The sequence below is a fragment of the Maylandia zebra genome, linkage group LG14 (genome assembly GCF_041146795.1).
Source record: "Maylandia zebra isolate NMK-2024a linkage group LG14, Mzebra_GT3a, whole genome shotgun sequence".
In the NCBI taxonomy this organism is placed as follows: Eukaryota; Metazoa; Chordata; class Actinopteri; order Cichliformes; family Cichlidae; genus Maylandia; species Maylandia zebra.
This window is the reverse complement of record NC_135180.1, coordinates 16,180,556-16,203,793: the sequence shown is the minus strand read 5'-3', so window position 1 is coordinate 16,203,793 and position 23,238 is coordinate 16,180,556. Positions and strand designations below refer to the sequence as shown.

Sequence of the window (23,238 nt, the reverse complement as noted above, 5' to 3'; positions counted from 1 at the left end):
GTTTTCACCCACAAAATAGGCTTGTTGCGTAAATAAAAGAAAGATGAAAAAAGAATTGAGAGGAGTGCATCAATGCAAAATTGAGACCTTGTTGTTGCTTTGTCACCATGAGTGACACAGATCAGTTGTGTGGCTCAAAATAGCTCAAACGTAGTTGTTGAATGCCTTATTGACGACAGTGGCATAGCAACGAGTAGTACGCAGTGTATGTGTGTGTGTGTGCTCAGGTGGGCCTTAGCATTTTGTTTCACGGACTACATCTGCGTGTTTATGTGAAGAAAGCACCCAAGGTCCACATGTGGCCCTGAAGCAGCAGTTTGGGCTGCTTCTGATGGTAGCAGGGTCGTCTCTGGCAACAGCCCTGACTGACTAGAAGTGAGGGTTGTCGGGGAGGGGTCAGTCAATATCTCTTCACCCAATACCTTATCTCGCCACTGCTCTATAGCCAGAGTCCTTTCATATAAAAATAGCATCCCTCACTCAGCCTTCAAGCTTTTGCTTCAGAGCGGACGAGTGTTTGCACGTCATTGGCACCTAAATACCACTGATAAACGCGCTAATGTAGACCGAACGCCATCATAGGGTGGACACTAGACTTCAAGTTAAGTTAAACCCAAGCAAGGACATGAGCAAGAGCATAAAGACACAGATGGGTTATTCTTTCACTCATTGGGGGCTATGAGTGTTTCCAATGTTGAATGAGCTCTCTGACAAAACCTCATCTGATTGTGCTGGCGTCCACACCACGGCATTTCTCACTTCTTAAAGACAAGGTCATCTGGACCTTTTTCATACACAGACACAAAGAAAGATGTTGGTGACAGTGAGAAGGTTTTTGATATTCATACCAAAACAAATCAAGTACTGATAATAAAAAAAGGAACAGAGCTACTTTAATCTTGGGTATATATAATGAAATATTACTTTCCAGTAAATGGAAAGCACGGCTTCCCCAGACGACTCTTTGACATTTCTGTCCTTAGACAAAAGTGTCAGCAATGCAGTGTTACAGCAGCAGCTAAAACCTATACCGTACACTACTGGATGTGGACTAGATCTGGAGAGATCAGCGAAACCCGATCTGTGTCATGACATCATTTTTCTGAATGGCGCATCTGTGTATTTGAGGAGCTCAGGGTCATGGAAGTGATGAGTCACTGATGTGGTGCATTAGAGAGTAGACGTTACACTTTTCTGTTTTTTTTTCTGCTGGTAACTAAATGACATCATGATTAGTGAATTCAATTGTTTGAACCTCAAGGAGTCACGATTCGTGAAGTCAAGCGTTTCAGACCTCTCACGCAATTTATTCCTTCAAAGGTCAATGCACTTCATTAAAAGCCTCTTAAAAGTTGCCAGGTAGCTGCATTTCAGCCAAAAGAGGTGTATTTTAACATCATGTGTTAGCATAAGTTTCCAAGCTAAAATGCTTTTTCTGCTCCATCCATTAGTCAGCTGTACCATGGATGGATGGATGGATGGATGGATGGATAATCCCTAAAAAGAAAAATTTAGGTTGGAGGCACTTCTCCGTTCTAAACACATATAGAGATCCATAAGAGATATAAGATTTTTTTTTTTTTTTTTTTATAAACTACACAAGAAAAAAGAAAGTGTAAGTCAGGGGGTTTTCAAAAAGATTGAATATCAGTATCACGTTCCACAATTTTATGAGTGAGGCTGCCAATAAATGAAGCAGCATTGAGGTTTATCATAAGCATCTTCTTAAAGTACTCAGGATGGGAGACGAGCAGAGCTCACACAGTGGCTGCTAAAATCATTTTAAGCATCATTAGCAGCTTACAGCGGGAAGGAGATTGAAGACCAAGCACAGTAGTTTAGTTAGTAGTAAATATATTACATAAATATATTACAAGATGTCAGTTTGCAATTTGAAGATGTTTGAAACACACTCAGTAATGACCTGAGGAAATATATAATTTCTTCTGATGGGAATGACTGAGTGACACCATCAGATGTCCTCCATTCACACTGTTAGTGGGAGTGGAGCTGCCATCGATCAATTTTATGAAAAGTTAATCAAGAAGTACAATGGGCCCAGATCGGTGCACAAATCACGCTTAAAGGTTTTTCGCACACAAATCAATGATTTATCAATATTTTTTTCAGACCAAAATTTGTTCATATTTTCCCCAAAAAATGTCCCTCTGACCAGTGAAGGCCTGGCAGGCTTAAGACATGCAAAGTATTAAGTGTTCAACAGGAATTCTGCTACTAGTATTTTATTGTTATTGTTATTGTTGTTGCCTTTTGGTCATTTTTTCAATGCTGCCTAAAAGACCATAAACCACAAAGTGCTTAGAATTGCAACTAAATAAAGCAAAAAAAAAAAAAGACACTGAATATCAGAAAACCAAACACTAAAAGGAAACGTGTAGACTTTTATCTTTTCATTTAAATCTATTCCAGTATTCCTTATCTGATCTCACCCTATGTTAAATTGTCTATTGTCTAATAGTCTAATTTTTTGGCACTATCCCAGGGAAGCTGGAGAAACTGGATTTTCCTTTTCCCCTATTGCAGGGAGTTTCTCATCTCCAACTGACAGATCACGCACTCTTTTGTCCTCCACCTGTTTTCTTTTTTTACTTGTAGTCTGTTAGTCTCTTCTTACCTTTCTTTTTCTCTTTTTTTTTTACTACCACAGTATCTGTTTAATTTTAAAACATACTTAGATCCTCTGTTATTTTAGTCTGAGCCATGCTTTTTCATTTGTTTGTTTTATTTGTTTTGTTTTGTTTTTACTCTCATTACTCCCATGGAACCACTTTTGTAACCTTTGTCTTCTCTGACTTCCTCTTTGGACACAATAGTTTTAGTTCTGCTAGTCTGCTTCACATATATGTAGCTTGCACAACACTGTTGGTTCAGAATGAATCTGATGTACTAACAAGTGCACAGTGATAAGGACAAAATAGGCTGGTGTGCACGTGTAAGAAACTTGACGGTAATTTTGCGTGCACACTTTTTTGTGCAGGGTAGGAATGTTTCCATGCACATGTTTGTAAATGAAGGCCAATATCTCAAAACCACGATTAAGCTTTACTGAAGCTAAAAAATTGGACTAGTCTACCCATATTGTTTAAAAGCTGTTACCTTACAAACTAGGCTATTTCCATGTGTTTGGGGCTATTTATCAAATATTCAAACTGGTGTTATTTTTCACTATGTTTTGCTGAAGAACAGTGAAATGATTTGAAATGAAATTATGGATAAAATCCAGATTTAGATCATAAAAGAAAAAGAACTACAACTCTACCAGACTCCAGCTACCATGTTACTGTTTATAATGTGTTGTCTACTTACTAATCCTCAAGCCTACACCCACGTTGTTGTTTAGGTTTTTAATCCCAAAATCCCGTTCTCCTCCTTTTCTCTTCTTTGTTTAGTAATTATGGATGTGTGCGTTGCAGGTTTGTTTTAAAAGAAACATCGACCCATTTCCATCTTGCTTGTTTCAGCAGAAACAGGAAGTGGAAGGCTGTTTTTTTTTGGGGGGGGGGGGTTTAAAGAGTGCTTTAATGTCAGCACGTGCAGTACTTTGTTCTTTTATTCATGGCACACGTGCCAAGCAGGCAGAAGGCCATCTGTACTTTACTTTATCATTTGTGGGTCAACCTGATATTGAACGTGACTGTCCCTTTGCAGTGTTGCTTGATTCTTGCCATTAAACATAAACATATTTTACCATTGGATCAGTCTGGTTTTCCTTACACTACTTTTATTTTTATGTCAGTGTTGGCCGTCTGCATATTGTCTCTTTTGTCCTCCTCGGTGCGATGCCTGCTGCTTGTGTGTTTTCAACAGAATATTAAATTTCACTAAGCCACCCTGAGCTGATGTTTGTTGTGTGCTGTTGTCCGATGTTTGCATCTGTTCAGACTTATTCTTACTGTGAGACGTTGGCTGTGTCCCCGGCTTATCTGTTGCTTCTGTTAGTCGTGCACGTCAGCTTGCATCGCTGTGTCATCATCTCATCTCAACATCGCTCATATGACTTAAGGGTTTTATTCATTCCTCTTCACATTATAATCATGAACGTTTAGTAACGTTTGAGTTCACATACTGACGTTTTTTAATCTCTATTTTTCACTGATTTGGTTTTCATCTTATTCCAAATGTAATGTTTGTATCTGTTTGTCTTTTTTCTTCTTCCTTCAAACAGCAAACTACAAAGAAATGCTATTGTTGATGTGTACCCACGTGCATATACGATGTACGCCTGTGTTTGCGGGCTGTAAAAGTGTGCTCTCTCTCCCCACGCTGTGACCTTGGGAACTCAGATTATCCAACATGGTCAGTTAATCGATAAACAAAACTGTCAGCTGGTCACGTGACCACCAATTCCCCCTCTGTGGTCACAGAGTAAAGATGAACGTGGGAGGGTCATCCATATTGACAGAAACCAGTGCGAGAGTAATCCATTCTCAGCTTCAGAGTAAGAAATGCCCTGCGGGCAGAATGAGTGAGTCACACTCACCACACCATCCAATCCCACAAGGCAGTGTAGAGGGATTAATGCAGATTATCTGCCAATGCTATTCTTAGATATAAATGAAAAATCTCTGGATCAGATTATGGTTCAAGGAATGCTAAAAACGAAGCTGAGAAATCACATGACCAGTGTTTTGCAGACTTACAAGGACCTACTATCCGTAACGCCTATTCAATAAAATACTGTATTAGTGTAAATAAACATAAAATTTTATGTCTTTGGGTGAAAAAAGGAAATGTTGAACACATTATTTATTTAACATTTAAAGTTTATTTTAGAGTTTATCCTGACAATAAGTCATTTTTCCTGATCCCATATTGAATACTTTTATAATAACACTTTATCTGAACATAACAAATATTTTTCTGCAGAAGACTCAGCTACTCAGTGACCAGCAGGTGGCGTCGGTGAGACTCAAACAGTCAGTGACTGTTTGAGTCTTCACCAGAGGAGCTGTCCTTTCAGCACCCCGTGTCTCCTGTGTCTGAGCTCAGGCCCTGTCAAGATTCAAACTACAGATACACACGAAGAAACCTGTGATGTAGAAAAATCAATGAAGTTTACAAAGGCAGCAGAACTAGTAAAATGTCACAGAGACCCATCTGGTGATAGTGACAGAAATGAACAATGCATGCTCCGTGTTGCAGTTGCTTTACAATAGCTGGGTTCTGCTTTCATTAAAGACTGAAAGCCTTGGCAGGTGACATCTCACTCCCTAATCTGTGAAAGACTCCCTGGAATTTTCCAGAAATCATGACCGCCACTAATCTTACATGGAACATATTCACATCATAATTTTTTTCATTATTTTTATTCTTTTATTTATTTAGTTCCCTGGGTTTTTTTTAGCAGTCTAAAAAAAGGTGTGCACCATATGGCCACTGTGTGAGATGAGTCTTTTTATTTGAATGAAGTTCAAGCTCTCACAGCTTTATCCTGGGAGAGCGATTAGAGTGCTCTCACCTCACTTCCTTCCCTCTTTTCCTTTCCTCACTTTTTGCCCCTTTCTCCACAGTCCTATTGCATTCACATTAGCTGCAAATGCTGGCTAACAGTAGAGAAAGAGGCTGTCCATCTGTCTGCTCTTGCCCACTCCTGGTGAAGCGATGAAAGTTGCACTCACTGAGCGTTGTCACCGTGAGAGTTTTTCATGATAAAAGTAATCACAGTGGGGTCTGGGGGCCTTTTGAGAGTGAGCAGCTGCTGTCTATTCCCTCTTATAGTCATGGAGCACAATTTGCAATCCTCTGAGATAAGACATGCTCAAATGTGCAAAGATGAATTTATGCTGCTGACATATTATAGACATTAGAAATTATTTGCCAGACTTCTGTAAAATAATGTATAGCAGCTCAGTATCATTCACAAAACCGCAAAAAAATATAGATTTTCAAAAATCTTGCATGCTTACATTATTCAGCACTTCTTAATGTGTGCATTAGCAACCACATACACTCACAGTAATCCACCAGTTAGCAATCTCCATCCAGAGACGGTGTATGGGTGCATGATGTAGACACAGATACCTGCTAAGTAACGTGTTAAATATTAGAAGCGGTGAAGGTTAACTGATTTAACACAATATGCGTTCCCAAATACTCGACATAGAGATACAAGTTCTAGACTCACATCTGAGTAGATTATGATGTTGTTCCCTCTCTCCTACATATAACTTCTGATTTGTTACAGTTCAGAGCATGATTGCATTGCCATAAATAGATGAGTTGTTATACTCCGCTGCCACGGCTCATACTTTAATCAGAAATCTCGGTGGCGTTAATGCAGCATTATAGCAACACAGGAGTTTTCTATGTGTGTAGCGAGGTGTTGGCTTAGAACTGTCTTTAACTTTGGCCTACTGGCTGTGACTGGAGCATATTAATGTTATTCACAGACTGAAGTCCTCAATTTTATCTGTATTATCTGCGTGCTATCATTTTATTTATTGGTCAGGCATGTGCTCACTCACGTGGCAACATCTACATTTTAGAAATCAAAGTGAGTGATTGAAGGTCAGTGGCTCAGGCTGAGTTCAATAATAACTTATTATAACGAAACTGTGCTTTAATAAAACTGCTTACACAGTTTAACCATAGGTTGTGATAATAAAACAAATGTATTCAAACAACAGAAAAAGACATCTCTCCAAAACAAACACGTTTCAGTAAAATAAGAGGTCTACATTCGAATCAGAATCAGAATACTTTATTAATAATTGAGGAAATTATTAGAATTGTTATTCTAGATCTTTAGAGCATGTGTGTGTTGCATCTGTTATGGTATTAGTCACCCCTAATGAGGTGTAATTCGTGTGCAGTGCTTTAAGAAGATTAAACAGGAAGAATGGGCTGCACCTTCACCCAGCGTCGGTGCTAAAGTCAGTCATAGTTTTTGATGACAGCTTCTGTTAAAGTGAATGATCAGCTGCTCTCTGAACCCTGTGGCCTCAAGTGATCCAGGGAAGAGATAAGCGGCTACTTCTGTGTTCAGTGGACCGCAAACTTGAAAGCACGAAATACTCAGCCATTCGTTTATGTGTCCTTTTTTTGTATTAGTGGCCTTTGCTATATTTTACAGCCATTCAATGGTTGCGAGGCACAGACTGTAGTTCAAAGATGAGCGAGACAGATTTGTCACTCCACATTTCTGGATATTTTCTTCAGAAAGTTGAGTTATCATTTATAGATCGTCAACCTGCTGCTCACTGATATAGTTTAAGATTAAAATGACTGACCTCACTGAGCTCAGTGTTATGATGTTCATGCGCTAAGCCTAACGGGGCGGAAATAATAACATATGATTCTGAAGGGGACCAATCGCCCTTTTTCTCAAATATCCTCAAAATGTCCCCACCGTTTGTTGGTAATTTAATTAAAAGCTTTTGATTTTACTACTACCACGCACCAGTGCCTGAAAAATAATGAGCAAATGGAATCATAATCATAATCCCATAACTAAAATATACTCTAGTTTTTTGAGTGGTTTGTTGCTTTAGCTTAGCAGAAGCTGCTGCTAAAAAAAGCCACGTGTAGGTATAATAAATGTCAAACACTGCACTTCTCTCAAAAATAAAACTACAAATCTTTTGGAAAACTAGAATAACAGCATAATACACTCACTGGCTAGGTTGGATAGCTCCCATTATTTGTTGACTGGGCAGTTATTGCTGACAGGCTTATGAACCCAGCACCCAGAACTATCCCCCCACCAAATAAGGCAGTTTGATTTAAAGTCAAGTTACTGCAGTTATAAAACACTTACTAGCCAACTAAGCAAACTGAGTTACCATGAAGGCCATTGGATTCATCATGTGTGCAGGCCACATAGCTATAAACACAAGTACCCCACTACACTCAATGCATTAAGAGATTAACAGGGTTAGCCGCTGACACAAATCAGGGGTGGAGACGAGTACGAGAGGAAAGAATTGCAGCAGGTTCCCTCAAATAATGCTGTTCTTGTATAGTCGGAGTTGAGCACAGGGGTAAATGCAAAGAGGATGTTATAGCAGGAGCCTACCACCCTGCTCTAGCCCTCTCTGCTGGGCTAGTTATGCTTATCTTGGAGAGAAATAGAGAAAGAGAGCCATCTAGGGAAAAGGACAGAGAGAACAGGAGGGAGGGGGAGGGAGGGTAGAGATCCTGCGCCTGCTCATAGTGAGCACAGCAAGTGCAGCTTTCATCCGCAGCGGAGGCTGAGGCAGAGAGAGTTAGAGTGAGCGAACAGAAGCTTGAAGCGACAGTGTGCGAGCCTGATTGAAAGCCGACCAGGCTTTAAAGAAAGGAGCAGCAACTAGCCATGTTGGCTTTTATTTGCAATCACTAGCCCTCGTGCTTCTGCTGCATGCTGCAGCTTGCTTTGCGAATGTTGCAGTGCAGGTCACCTCCTTCTCTTTTGGGAAAAATGAGGAACCCCAGGGAGGTGTGAATTTCTGGCACAAGTGCTCAGCACTGCGGCATCTTGATCCGAGCGAAGGAATGTAGCAGAGAGGTTGGAGAAAGCCGAGACGATCATCCATCCAGACTTCGGTTCCCGACCATCCGTCAGCCTGTGCGTGTCTCTCTTCCCTTCTTCTCCCTGTGCATCTCTCCTGGTCTGTGTATGGGAGGTGAGGCACTGGCAGGCTGTCAGTCAGCATGCGGCGGTGTGAACGGGCAGCCCAGTGCCCACAACACGCTATGGATATCAGACACTCCTCGCTGTACTAATGAAAGGCTTCAAGCTCGCCTGGTAAGAAAAGACAAGGAGATGTGGCACTCCGAATGTGTGTGTTTGAAATGTTACCGTTATTTCCTCCCCCAAATAGCCGTGAGGCTGTCATGAATGCAAAGCACAACCCAGTCCAGCATCTAGATGTCTGGGCTATTTTCTGGTATTTTTTCCTCTGTGGCTTTAATAACATATGTCATCCTAAGATGACATTCTCTTTAATGAGGCTTGATGGATGTTTATTTAGCTGTGCTTATTAAATCGAGCACATATCCGTCTAACACCTGTGTATTTCTACACCCTTATGTAAATCGCTAGAAACTGGCATGTAATGAGGGCTAGATCAGGACCAGTAAGCTGTGACCAGAGCGTGTGCATCCGGTGGGGCCAGTGTGGTGTAGCGTGTTTTTCCCGCTGTGACTATAGCGACCCTGCTCTTCTCCCCTCTGGCTGGCTCAGTGTGAAAGGAGCAGCTGAGGAGAGACACTCACGTGGCTGCCTGGAAAAGAGCATGCACATGCTCCCTCGGTCTCTCCGCGGCTTTCGCTCTCGCCTTCCCCCCTGCCTGTTTTCCTGCTCCTTCCTTATCACACATAGACACACAGATTCAGCACCAGCAAGTGATTCTACTCTCACTTTCTTTTCTAGCCTGTCTTGCTGCACTGTGCGCTCCCCGTGCACTCTTCTATCGTCCATCTTTTTATCCTCTCCTCCGCCTGTGTTTGTTTATGCTCCTCCTCCTCCTCTTGCTTGATATTTTTAGAGACGAATTACGGCACACTGCAGGAAGAAAAAAAACTGGAGGGGGAGCAGTTTCGGCAACGTGCGTCCCACTTCCTTCCTTCCTTCCTTCCTTCCTTCCTTCCTTCCTTCTCACTTTCATGAGGACTTCTTCTCTTTCCTGCAGGACGTCTTCTTCTTTTTTCCTAATGTCTCTCTTTCATTATCTCTGTTTTCTTGCGTCTCTTCTCTTTTTCATCTCTTTTCTGCTCTTTTCTGCACATGCTATTGATGTCTTTATGATCTGTTGCCTGTTTCACATTTATCACTGAGATGATTGAGCACTAAACTCACTACTGTCAGTATTTATGACACTATTCTCCATCCTTCAAGGAGCAATCTGCTTTGTAGGCAAAACAGTGCGACCTGCAGGTCATTCCATACCACTATCACTTCATTTTGTTATTAAGGTTATAAATCAGGAGCTGACACTGGACATGCAGTTCTTATTAATATCAGTGGGATGAGGACATATCTGCACTCATCAATGTATTAAAGAAATCCAGTGTGGGGTTTGTTGATTACTTACTAATCAGAAGACATGGAATAGGGAAGAAGAAGAGAGACAGGATATGTGCGCACATGTTTGTGTGTGTGTGAGAAAGGGAAGGGGGAAGGAGGGAGATTGCTCAGGATTTGACGGTGTCTGCAGTGTATGGATGTTTGCTCTTGGTATGACATTTGGCCTGACTTAAATCTGCTCACAAACACACACACACACATTTACTCGCACGCAGATGTGCACATACAGCCAACAGCAGCTGTAGCAACAAGGCACTGACAGCAAGCTAGAGCTGGAGCTTACTCACTGCACGTGGCACGAGCCAGTTGTTGCTGCAGGATAGGTGGACAGACTGTGAGTGTGCAGACTCACATACAGAAACGTGTGTGTTTTGCTTCGCCCCAAACATGTCTAGTTAGTTGTTTAGCTCCTCTGTCTATAATGACATTACTGATCGTAGATGGCGAATGCATGTCCTTCCCCTGCTTCGCGTCATGCTAAGGCAGCAAGTGGCATTGAGGAGTCGTTCCATCCACGACTTGGATTTGTATTCCCCTCTGCGGCTGTGGAACAGAGCTCTGTCACTACCTCAGCTATCTGCATGTATGTGCTGTGTCCGTATACACTGCTGTCATACACAGAGTCAAAACAGCAGGGATATTTAGATACTCACACCTAGCAAAGCATTTGCATAGATGCTTTAGATCCTCATGTGCATACATAGAATCCAAAGCTTCGGGCAGTTAATATCCAGTGCTGAGCTCTCTGGGCTATTTTAGGCTGACTTGAAAATTGTAGCTCCCAGGCCTCTGTACAGAGAACGTTTAATTTAGCACAGTATATGCATGGTGTTAGAGAGAGAGAAGGAAAAGACTGTGCCTCTGTGTGAACTTCTGATTGTCCAGCTGGTCCTCCAGAGCCATTAGAGGTGTCAGATGTGATCAACCCCCTGCATTGAAAACAAAAGCATGAAATGTCAAGAGACAAGATTTTGTAAGGAATAGGTGCAGCATCTTGGACCCAGCTGCAGAGTCAGAAATAGACCACTGCACCAGCAGGCAAGGCCACAGTGGACTCCCAGGTTTACTACAGGGGGCTCCGCAGTGTAGAGAAACTGCAGAAGGCTTTCCCGTCCAGCCTCAGCTGATTATCTCCCTTTCTCTCTTTTGTCCCCCCATCCCCCTGTTTACTTATTTTATTAGTGCATCCTTGCCACAAGCCATTTGTCATCACCGATTATACTCTGTACTGTTCCACAGGCTGCATCCGATGCAGCAAGCTTTTTTTGTGTCTGCAGTGTGAGCGGATATGATTGACGAAGCCAGAATTATTGATTCACAAAGTCAATGAAAAACACAGAGATGGTTACATAACAGCACTTAGGGATATAGGAATAATGCATACATTAGCAGTTCAGGGTTCAGGTTACCTAAGTAGGAAGGCTAGGAAGTTTGGTTATATGTGAATAAATAAGGAATAACATTTTAAAAGACTTTTTTATATATTTATTTCTATATATTTTTATATATATTTCTGCAATCTTAACGGCCCCACAGTCAGTAGACTATGAATATTTCAGGAACCAGAAAACTGGTTCATATACACATATATAGCATATACTTTCCTCTTTCGCCATCAGCCTAAAAACAGTACCTTTACATATGCATCTCTCACAAAGCCCCTCTAAACAAAGAGACTATATATTTTATTAGACTGGGTCATGAAAGTCTTCAGGGCACACACAGTGGTAGCTATAGATGCATAATCCGCAGTAATGTGGAGATGATGCATATTTGTGTCTCTGACATGAGCAGAACCTTGTAACCATGAAGGACTTGAAAAATTTGGCATATATTAGAGAGATGAAATATCCAGATTGACCAGTGAAGTAAAGTTAACATTGATACAATGGAGATGCTGTATTTTACAGCATTACCTCAGTCAGGTGGAGTAGTTATTAGTATTTAGTATTTTTAGTATTTATTTATTTATTGTCATTGTCAAGAACAATGAAATTGCGTTTGGGGCTTCCATACAACCCAAAAAAAAAGAAGAAAATAATAAATACCCCTTAAAACCCAAGTGTACATATTTAATCCAGTGTGACTCCAATGCAATAAGACAATCCTTAGCAATAATGTTCGTAGAAATTCAGACAAAGACCTGAGAAACATGACAAAATACAACAATGCAACCCATTCAATATTATTGTACTGTGAGATATGATATCAGATATGATAGTTATCTATTTAAGAAAGAGGGGGGGGGGCAGGAGGGAGAAGAGAATAAAGATATGATGCACCAATGCAGACCAGTTCATTGCTATTAAGAAGTATGCGTCCATATGCACCAGGTTAAATTCAAACAGGTTTTAGGGAACTAGTGTAAAAAAGCTTTTGTTTAATACTAACTGTCAGTAAATAAGAACTTGTGTTTCACTTAAAACCCAGAAAAGGATGAAAATGTACACACAGAAGACGTTTGTCTAACAAATCAAGTTCTAACAGTATGAATTAACCTTTTATTTTTTTCAATGTAAAGATCACATTCGAGATCATATGATTACTGGGTGTTGGAAACTGTTGCTTGAAGAACTGGTATTCATTGATTATCATCTTTGTTTCTGTAAAACGAATCAATTGCTCGTATCGGCTTAACTTTAGGATAGAAGTGCAGCATAACAGCATGAGAACACCAGGGTGTTCCTGTGTTTCTCATCAAAATATTTAATTACATATTTCAAACATTAGTAGTAACACTACTTACTTATTTGACTTTCAAACTTCAAAAATACTTCACTTTGTTTCCCTCGCCCTACCTCCTGCCCAGAGCTTTGTCACCCAGCCTGCTTCCGCCTGTGTATCCCTTGCAGATGGCAGCGGCTGTGCCACGTCCCACTGGGACAAAGTGTCCTACAGGGGCCTAATCCGGTTGCCACTTTCCCGTCCCTTCCTGTCCCTCTCTGACACCTTGAGTTCTCAAATTACCTCATCAAGCTGTGGTTTGGAATTTAATTCGGCATGTTTAATTATATCAGCGTTTAAAACAGCTCCCTGTACCCAGAGGTGACAGCTTCAATAAGAACCCAAAAATTGTTACAGGCCTTCCTATGTTAGGTTGTCTCACAGAGAGGATAATTAAGCATTTTAATTAAGCCTGGGACTAAAGTCATGCTTGTGGGAATAGATTGAAATAGTTTTAGGAAAGGTAACCTATATAATGCCCCGCATGTTGTTTTGTTTTTTTACTGTGTGGACACACTGTACATTGATGCAGAAAGTGTTATGTCAGTCTTTCAGTCTCCTTTATTTGGTAAAAAAAAAACCAAAAAAACAAATGGAAACACCGATCATCAGCTTGAACTCTTGGGATGTTTTTGATTGCTAATAGCGTGTTTAAATACTGCATCAGCACCCCCCACCCCCCCTTTCTGACTCACGAACACACCACCCTCCAGCTCTCTACTTCTCCCTCGACTTGGGAACGTTTCAAGTAGCGGTGCACATGAATGGCTTGACAGGCTGCCATGGTAGCTGCACGGCCGACACAGTCAGGCTGACAGACATTTCCGTCCCAGCGAGGCATCGTCACATTGGTGTCGTCATGACAACTCTGTAAACAGCACGCCTTCCTCTCAAAAATCATAGGAGCCTCTAACGTTTGTGGTGTGTTTTGCGTACATCATCAGCAAAATGAACTGTATGAAATCAAATGAATTGTTTTTTAAACCTGTCAATCATCATTACGTAGCTGCAAAGGAGCAGCTACGTAAACACCACACACTACCATGTCTGTGAGTGTGTGGTCAATTTGACCATCTGTGTATCCCCCGGGTTCAACAACAATGAGAACAGAGGTTCTCTAAGTAGGTCACTTGTTGGTGTGAGTCTGGGCGGGCTTATCACGGCACACAGTAGTCCAGCTCAGTGGACCAGCTCCCTTTGTTCCACAGCACAGCTCCGCTGAGCGCTCCCACAGAGGCAGCCAGCAATGCTGCAGCCCCAGGGTCAAGTCTTTCCAGCAGCACAGCTAAAGGTTCAGTTTGCTTCTTTTTACAGACACAGAGGTGATTACTGACTGCGATAGCCTGCATGTGTAAATGGCTGTGAATGTGAATTCATTACCTTAAAATGACTTTTCCTGGCATGTGTGGCATGTGACAGGTTTCTGCTGTTGCAAGCTTATTATAGTCTCACAACAATGTGCAGTTAGAAGTAAATCATAGTAATAATTAATAAAGTAGTAAATATAAACAAACATTTTAGGTTTCACATAGAACAGGTTCACCCATAATAATTAGAAACCAGTTGTACCTCATTAGGGTTTCATTCCAGTCCTATAGCCAAAACCTTGCATCTGTTTGACTTACATGAAGGTGTAAATATGTCTAATTCGATAAGTTATAGATAACAACAGAATTTTAATGGCTCACAAAGCTGGCATGTGAATGATTGTGTGATTTTGTGTTCAGATATTTTTCCATTTTCAGTTTATTTAAAATAATGTAATCAGGTAATTAATGTCCGCACTGTTGCCTCACACCAAGAAGGTCCTGAATTCGATTCCGACACCTGGCTGCGTGGCCGGCTTCCTCCCACAGTTAGTGGGGTTAGGTTAATTGGTACATGGTTCGCTAATCCCAAACCCACCAGCGTAAATACAGTTATACTGTATGCACGTTTAAAAAACTAGAAACTGGAAAAGAAAGTCCAGTATTGATAGTATTTAATGCTAAGCAGAGGTAGGAAGCACCAACATTAGTTTAACATTGCTATAAAAACTAAATGCAACAAAAATAACAGAAACAGGCTTTAAAATTTCGAGCAGGTCGTGACGTCTATGAAACCTGTGACTAGTTTGTGAGCTTAGATCCTGGAAGCATCAGACTTGGGTGAAGGGAGGGGACTGAGCCCTTCTACACATGAACACATGAGATAAACAGGAATGCTGCAGCACCCTGTAGCAAAATGGCCGTATGAAAATGGAACTAGTGTGACTATGAGTCATCACTGTGATCAGTTTAATGGGATTTAGGGATGGTTTATTTTGTTATTTACACATCCACTTCTCCTGCTGTGCCATGTGAACTCCATAAGAGGCCAATCTGTTTTTGTAATCTTGTGTTTTTACCGTTATGACTCAAATGCCCATGTATAAAATACCAAATTTGTAAAACTATGCACCTTTATATTCTGTAATTAGAGCTTGAGCATGCATTAATGAAACATCATTAAAGTATAATGTAACTGTCTGCAAAAATAATGTGCTTTCACTGCTTCGGGGGAAAGTACTGTAAGTTCATGTGAAGTTTAAATCAGCGATGCCTTTTATATTCAGGGGCATGTTTGATTATTGCTGCACTCTTTGCTTTAAAATGCAAAACAATCAGAGGTGAGATCAAGTTCAGGAAGCACTCTCCACTACAGCAGGAATGACTAATGACAGGCGTCGCACATGTGTGTTACAATGCAAAGTGAACTGCTTGTATATCTGCATTAAAATGGATAGCAATGATACAGCTTCTTATTTTAATCTTTATTTATTCATTTGACCATGAGACAAAGTGGAAACACAGAATGCTTTAGGAGCTATGGAGTGAAAGTTCCACAGATGAATCGCAGGTTAATCCTAAATATTTGTTGGACACATACAGGGAGCGTCAGCAGCTATGATTTTTTTGAAATATATGAATTTGGGTTACTTCTAGTATTAGAAAAAAAACACCGTGGCTTTGTGCATGTGTGTGGGTGTGAAACATGAAATGTGTTTACCACTGAGAAATGGGTGGCTCATTATGCGATTTCGAAGGAGCTTCCAGTGTAAAGTGACCTGAATGCCGGTGATGTCAGCCCCTCCGATTCATGAAACACATGAATAATTGAGGAAGAAGCAGGCTCAGTGCACCGGCGCTGGGCAGAGATGGAATGCAAAGTGAAAGCCATCTCTTTCCTCATTAGCTCCGTCTCTGTCTCTCACCCGCTCTCGCTCTAGCCTGCCTCGCACATTCTCTTCTATCTATTGTCAGCCTGCAGCCCTGAAATTCTGTGACCCAGCAGCAGCGATCGCAAGAGGAAGAGCCTCGCTTGGATACTAGGAGAGGCAATAAGCAGACAGATGATCCAATGGCTGAGAGAGCAGAGGAAGAAAAAGGGGGAACGGAAAAGTGCAGCTTGCTAAGAGAGAACGGGAGCTTATCAGCCCGTATCTGACAAAGGAGAGGCGAGCGCATGATAGAAAGAGAAGAACGAGGTCTGATATCCTGGCTTCGGTGGCTTCTCTCCATCTGTTGGGAACAAAATATGTTTCCTTTAGCTCGCTCTGCTGCGTCTGCTTCCTCCTTCTTTACCTCTCATCCTCCTGGCATGCTCCGGAACTCGTCCACCCTCCTCCCCTTTATCCCTCATCCCTCTTTCCTCTCCCCCCCACCCTTCATCCACCTCCTCTCTCCTTCTTCCTGTTCCTCATCTAAGGCTCCCGCTGCGTGAATGAAGCTGATTGAAAGGGGCTGAGCGCTGCGGAGTGGCTCCCTACATGGCTACAAGCAGGTTAGTTCTGGGAACAACTGCCTGCATACCTGCCTGCATTCAGACAGACTGACACGGAGCCGGCATAATGATGAGTTTCCCTGCTTGGATCAACACGTTCTATTTAGAAGGAAAATCCTAGGAGGATGAGAGCTGCATCTCAGACCACCAATGCGTCTTCTTTGGCAGGTGGTGTTAAGGGCAACGTAAGCTGGTTATTAGGAGATCAGAGCTGGCTGGGGAAGATCAGTGGCTCTAAGCCTGCTGAAGGAAATCACCCAGCCTCCTCCTTCCATTTTTTTTTCTCTGTCTCTCTCACTCTCACCTTGTTTTTCTCCAGCTACCTTTTCTTTTGCACGGAGAGAGAAAAGAAGTGCAGTGTGCAGTTTGTGGGATGATCCACTGGGTGAACAGCTCATCACTGGGAGCTGCCTGCGAGGACATGGTGGTGTTTGAGTGTGTGACGGTGGCCAGCGAGGGCTGTCGCTGCCTTGAGGGCTGCTGTGAGGAGGTGCTGAGGGGCCGTGTCTTTCATCAGGGGTATGGTGGATTCTGTGATGCATGCGTTAGTGTCACTGTGCATATGCAGGGGGAAAAAGGGATGGGTGGGGTAGAATGGTTTTGGTTATGTAATCTGTGCATTTCACAGGTGCATTTAAATACCAAAGTGGTTTATTTTGTATTGTTTTGTAGATTGTGTGTGCGATGTCACTATTTGTATCAGTTTCGGCAAGACAAAGCGAGCTGTGACGTGCCTGGTGTGATTAGTGGGCATACATACTGTGCGTCCACGCGCATGCCCATGTTTACTTCTGCTCCTGTGTGCTCAATGCGCGCATTCCTGGGAGCGCATGTGCAGTGGTTGCTAGCGAGCGTGGTGCTCCTCATGGTCCTTTGGGAGCAAGCAGAGCTGAAGGACCAATGCCAGATGGGTATTTTCCAGGGTCAGCAAAACTGTGAAAACAAGTGGGGCCCATGGAAAGGCCCGGAACTCTGCTCTATTGTGAAGTTGAGCGTTTGGACAGCTTGAGCCGGTTGGATTTAGGGCTTTAGAGCTTATTTAAAGAAAAGACTGTAACAAAGTGGTGCAAACAGCGAGCTTGTTTCTCTTTCTTTTCTTTTCTTTTTTCTTTCACTATGAGCACAAGAACTTGACCTATTGTGAATGGCTGGCACGTCAAGATCCTGTGTGATTAACACCTTGAAGTCAGTTCTCTGGGGTTTTTTTTATGTAACTAGGCAAAACTTTAAAACTGGACAACAAAAATCTTGTTACTCATCTCGTTGTATCATCAAGTCTTAGCTCGACTCAGTCCAAGCTACTGCTCAGAAACAACAAAAGCACAGGAATAAGGCATCCTAGTCTCCATTTACTTCATGTACATTGCATTGAAACATTGCATTGACAACTGCAACTGCAGATAAGACATCTTCAGATCTCTTATCTGCTTAATGAAATAAACAAAATACGTTTTGAGTTTTTCATTTGCATTTAAAAGAGTCTGAGCATTAAAAAAAGTCTGCAATTATTCAACAATTAATGTAACAGTTTATCAGGTCTCTTGAATTAAAGCCGAGCCTCTGCGCTTCCCTTGGATCTCAGTTCATTTCAACTCCATTTGCTGGGATACAGAGGCGAAATCCAAACATTTCCGGGGCCAAGTTGTGTTTGTACCTTCAAGTTTTCTCAGATGCAATGTGAATAATCAATGTTTAAATGACAGCTGTTTGTTTGAAGACACAAACACTTGCTTAATCATGAAATGTACAATGACGGTGCCCAGATGGGTTGTGAGGTATTGTCTGTCACATCACCATCCTGCTGTATTTTCGGCTCAGACGGCTTCTCTGACTGCAGAACTTGAGTATATTTAGCCACACACATTGAATATTTAAGCCATCCTGTCCACTGTTGCTATAGCGATCTTCATTCAAAGTAGAGCTGTGTTTGAGCTTTGTAGTAGGCAATGCTTCAAGTGATATGTTTTTGGGGTTTTTTTTTAAACTGATAAATTTCTTGAAGTTCTCTCTGTGTGTATACTGTATATATGTCACTGAATATAAGTGTACACAGCAGCCTTCAGGCCACTTTATCATTGCCACCCTATGACCCAGTAGGGACTCTTGCCCTATTTTAGCTCCAATACAACCAATAGTGCATATAAGTTTGCAGTGTTTGTCATGTCTGTTACATACGGCATTTTCATATGACGTCATAACTGTAAGAGCCTTGTCTATTAATCTACTGCCGAACTCTGTGTTTGACATTAATCACACTACATACTAGCATCCAGTGATAATGCTGTGACAGGTCCTCGCTTTGTGTCTCAGTGTTGTGTTTCATGAGGGAGTGAAGAACAAAGCAGTTGCGACTGATGCTTTTGTCCACTCTTCTCCAGGCTAGCAAAGGCTGCATGTTCACTCTGTCCACACTTAGCCCGCTGGTTCAAAGAGCAAACTCTTGTGTGAATGACCGATTGGGTTCAGTCATTCATATGCTGATGACGGATTCAGTGTTTCCATTGTTTACTGCCGTGTATCTGGAAGGGAGAGGTGATTCGTGCATTCCTATTACTGAAAACAACAAGTGGGGGTCCCTGTACATGTTTTGCATGCGGGGACATTATAAGAGATGAGCCACGTCTTTTTTTGTTATCTCTTCTATTTGCTAGTTTTGGTTACCCCACCACATCTCTCAAACTTAACATGGATTCACGTGAATTATGCTCTTTAGGCAATCCTTATAGAAGCCATTATCTTTATGTATTGTCTATTTTTGTTTGGTGATGCTACATTGTAGCTACATTGTAGTATCCAAGCATTTGGACTTTTAGTATAATTAACCTTCATAGGACCAGATGGGAACTCCATCCAGTCTTGCAGCACTAGTCCAGACCTGCTAGTGTGAGAGTGAGAGTGACCAGCCTAGGATGTGACATGCAAAATAACACGACATGAACCCAGTACATGCCCATGCTATAGTATTTTTGGCCTATTTGTGCTATTTATTTTTTAATTAATTCAACAGGATGCTTGCATAAGATGTCGCAGGCACATAAATGCTAAAAACGGGTCATTTTTACATATTGCTAGGTGGTTGCCAGGCAACCTGATGGGGTAATACAAATTATTCACAAGGGGTTGTCATAGTGGGTAGCTCCCTATGTTGGATTTGGCAGATTTTTAAATGGAGCCATCAGGTGTCTGATGGTGTATAAATTAAGTTTTGTGGACATAAATAAAATGTCTTTATAATGAAATAAAAGGATGCAGGTGCATCAGTACTGAAAGCAGCTCATATAAGTTGCCCATTGCTAGGTGGTTCCTAGGCAACATGGTGATATCATAATATCTGATATGGAAAAGAACTTAAAGGAGCCTAAGATGCACCCGTGCGCCAGGTTTTATCGCTCAGCTCCTGGCGATGTAGGTGTTGGAGTTGGCGGACAAAGAAACAAACAAATGTGCAGACTGAGATTTTATGTCTTACAGTAAAATGCTCTGTTTGGATGCAAAGACACGAAAACAGTATGTTTTATCTGTATTATTTGCACAAAAATGTGTTTGTCTGCAGTTATGAGATCATTGAGAACACAGACACATGACAGAGTGTGGACTGTCTTGGTGCAGGTTTGGTTTGCCATGAGATTCCAGTTCTGTAGCTATTGTATTTTGATATATATTGTTAATACATCTATTTGATGTACCTGTGCTCTTCTAAGGTTTGGTACAGTGCGCTACTTGCACCTTTTCTGGTTGATATTTGTGTAATTGGTGACAGCTGTTCTGATTATAAGTCACCTGTCCCAGTCAAGGGGCACATGGTGCACAGGATGCTCATCTTAAATTGTATTTTTGTGCATCACTTGGTCTTACACACGTGGTTTCAGTCATGATTTATTTATGCTTTCACATGAATTGTTGAGAAAATACTAGAATTGGGTGAACTAGTTGGGAATTCACCATGTGTCACAGCCTATTACAATAAAACGTATGATGGTAATCTGTCTTAAATTTGTCATGGATCAAATACGATACATTAGTGAGGAACTAGTATATAAAAGGGTCTTGTATTTAATTTTATCTATATTTTTGTTCTGGAATTCAAACACACTGAAGAAGACCCAGCACATAGTACAGTTTTAAGGGCCAAATTTAAGTAAGAGGGTTTGCGTCCAACCCAGTAATAAAAAATAGAAATCTGCCCATCATGTCTTCCCAGAAGTCCCCAAAACACAAATGTTCTATCTGACCAAACATAAAAGACGTTCATTGAACACCTTTGTGCTTCATGTTGGTTTACACGTCCACCAGCAGCACGGAACACAACAGCCGCCCCCACCACTTACGGCCATGTGCCACAGTTTGTGCCATTCTCCATCCTCCTATCATCATGTGCAGTTGCCCACAGGGTTTCCCACAGTGTTTTGTAGCCCAGACAAGAATCTGCTTACATCATAAAAAATGTATAACCTTACAAAACCACCCATTCACCTTTAAAGAAAAGCAGCACAGGTGTCGTTCTGAATAACCAATGTCATAATTTCATTGTCTGTTCTGATTTTAATCTAGTATGTCATCCTTTATTCGGAAATTCAGCAGGTTATGGGTTGGGTGTTGCCTGTGCTAAAATCAAAGTATTTGCTTGATTGTCCCCCAACTTCCAGGTGTGTCGTATATGCACTTAACTACAAATCTTCTGGCTGAGACAGAGATCGTACTGCACGGTGCATATCAGATCAGCAAGCTGCAAACTTTAATAGCATGCATCTTGGCATGTACAACGCCAGAAGTTAATATGAAACGCCAAAAAGCACAAGAGGGAGCGTGAGAGGCAATAAAAATACTCATTAGAAAGCTAAACTGTAGCTCTGCACTAAAATCTCATGTGGTGGTCCTTTACTGTTGGCAGAAATTAATGTATACTTAAAATTCTAAATGTTTAACAATTAATGTCTTTTAAGGACAGCTTTCCCTTAAATGTATTCTTAATGGCGTCACTAAGGAATACACAATGTGCACTATACTTAAAATGATCATCGACTGAAAGAACTGAACTTTAGGTAATCATATGTATTGATGTCAGAGGCGTGCATTATTTATCTTAGTGAGTCAACAGATGTGAAGGCTCTGTGATGTCCTTGTCTTTTAAAATCAAGCAGCCATTGGTACAGCAGCATCTGACAGTCAGACAGAAGCTGTCATCACCGCTCTCTATGATTCAAGGCTCCAAGTCCCAAATGTAACGGTAGATCAGTAATTCATGACCACTAACAGCAGCCATCGACTGACGTAATGGCTTGCATAATGCCATGTCAAGTAACCAGGCCTGGCAGGCACACTGTCACACAGATCACTTACAGGGCCTTTTGTTAGCTTCTGTCATTAGGAGAAGAAGGCTCCTTACTCAGCCAGAGATGTTTGAGATAGTCTAGTTCTGGATCACAGAGCCTAGCAGATAGGAACCTTGTGCACAGTTAAGGTCTGGGACTGCATGCAAAACAGAAATAGTGAAATATCACAGTGAGGATCATTCAAATTTGATATTTTTTCTAAAGATTTCTTAATAACTATGTGGATGTAGCTTACGCCATTTCGTTTCGTCATTGCTGCTTTTGTTGTTGTTGTTGTTTTTGAGTTCCCGTATTAGCTTGGCCATTATTAGCCATGTTAGCACATGGTGCTTCAAGCCTATTAAGCCTCAAGTGATGTAAGGCTGAGCAAACAGTGTACGTGCTGTGCTGCTGTCCACACTGACCTGTAGGTCAGCGCTGTCATGCAGAGCAGTTTGTCTTAATATTTGTTGTGAGGGTAAATCACATTGGAATGAATTCTCTTCTTTTTCTCTCTTTTTTTTGTTTGTTTCTGTTTTTTTTTAGCACTGCCAGTAACTCAAACAAGAGCACGCCCGCCTGCTCACCAGTCCTGCGTAAACGCTCGCGCTCTCCCACACCACAGAGCCAGGAGGGTGAGAACATGGTGGAGAAGGGTTCAGACCACTCCTCTGACAAGTCCCCCTCCACGCCTGAGCAGGTTGTCCAGAGAACGTACTCCGTGCAGTCGGCGCGAAGCGGGGGAAAGAACTCAAAGGTGAGTACACGGGAGATTCGCCTTTTTATCTTCTCGATGCATCATCTGGAATCTGATCAGATGGAAATACAATACGGACTGAAACACGGTGCACTTTCACTGGCATATTAAAATATATTTTAAAAAACGGATAAAACAGAGGATCCAGCTCTCAGCATCGCTCAGCCCTTTTTGAGCTGTGTGTCCTTTCCACCCAAAACACTCAGAACTGCAGGAAGAGAGGCCCCCGTACACCTCGACAACACTTTGCGTCACACAGAGCTGCTTCAGTGGGACACCAGGTGTCAATATCACAGACAAAGATAAAGGTGCGACGGGCAGGATAAGGCCTAAGTGGAACACTTAGTAATAATCCTCAGTAATAAATTATTCATTGAGAATTAATTAAACTGTAGTAAAAAATTATTTCAGTGTGAAGGAATTATCATTGATTATGTTTGATAATTATAGTTATTATTAGTTTGTACACTAACTGATTTGACTGGGCGTCAATCATTATCAGGGACGCTGCTTATTTTAACCAATTATTAAACATTATTAATTATAATGTAATATAATGTGTTTGTTCAAAATAAGTAAGCTGTTTATTAGCTATCTATTCACCATTTAACAATGAT

At 41.5% G+C, this 23,238-nt stretch overlaps 1 protein-coding gene across 14 annotated transcripts in view; it reads left to right on the top strand.

Moving 5' to 3' along the window:
- gramd1bb (GRAM domain containing 1Bb) overlaps positions 1–23,238 on the top strand; it is a 114,204-nt gene that overhangs the window by 69,390 nt on the left and 21,576 nt on the right. For 11 of the 14 annotated variants that reach the window (XM_076892330.1, XM_076892332.1, XM_076892333.1 and 8 more), the window contains one exon: positions 22,411–22,621. In XM_076892330.1, coding sequence (XP_076748445.1) covers positions 22,411–22,621 — 211 coding nt within the window. Of the gene's footprint in view, positions 1–8,189; positions 8,747–16,236; positions 16,553–16,803; positions 17,072–22,410; positions 22,622–23,238 lie in introns of those variants that run through there. The other 3 variants (XM_076892341.1, XM_076892342.1, XM_076892337.1) reach the window with 3 other exon arrangements.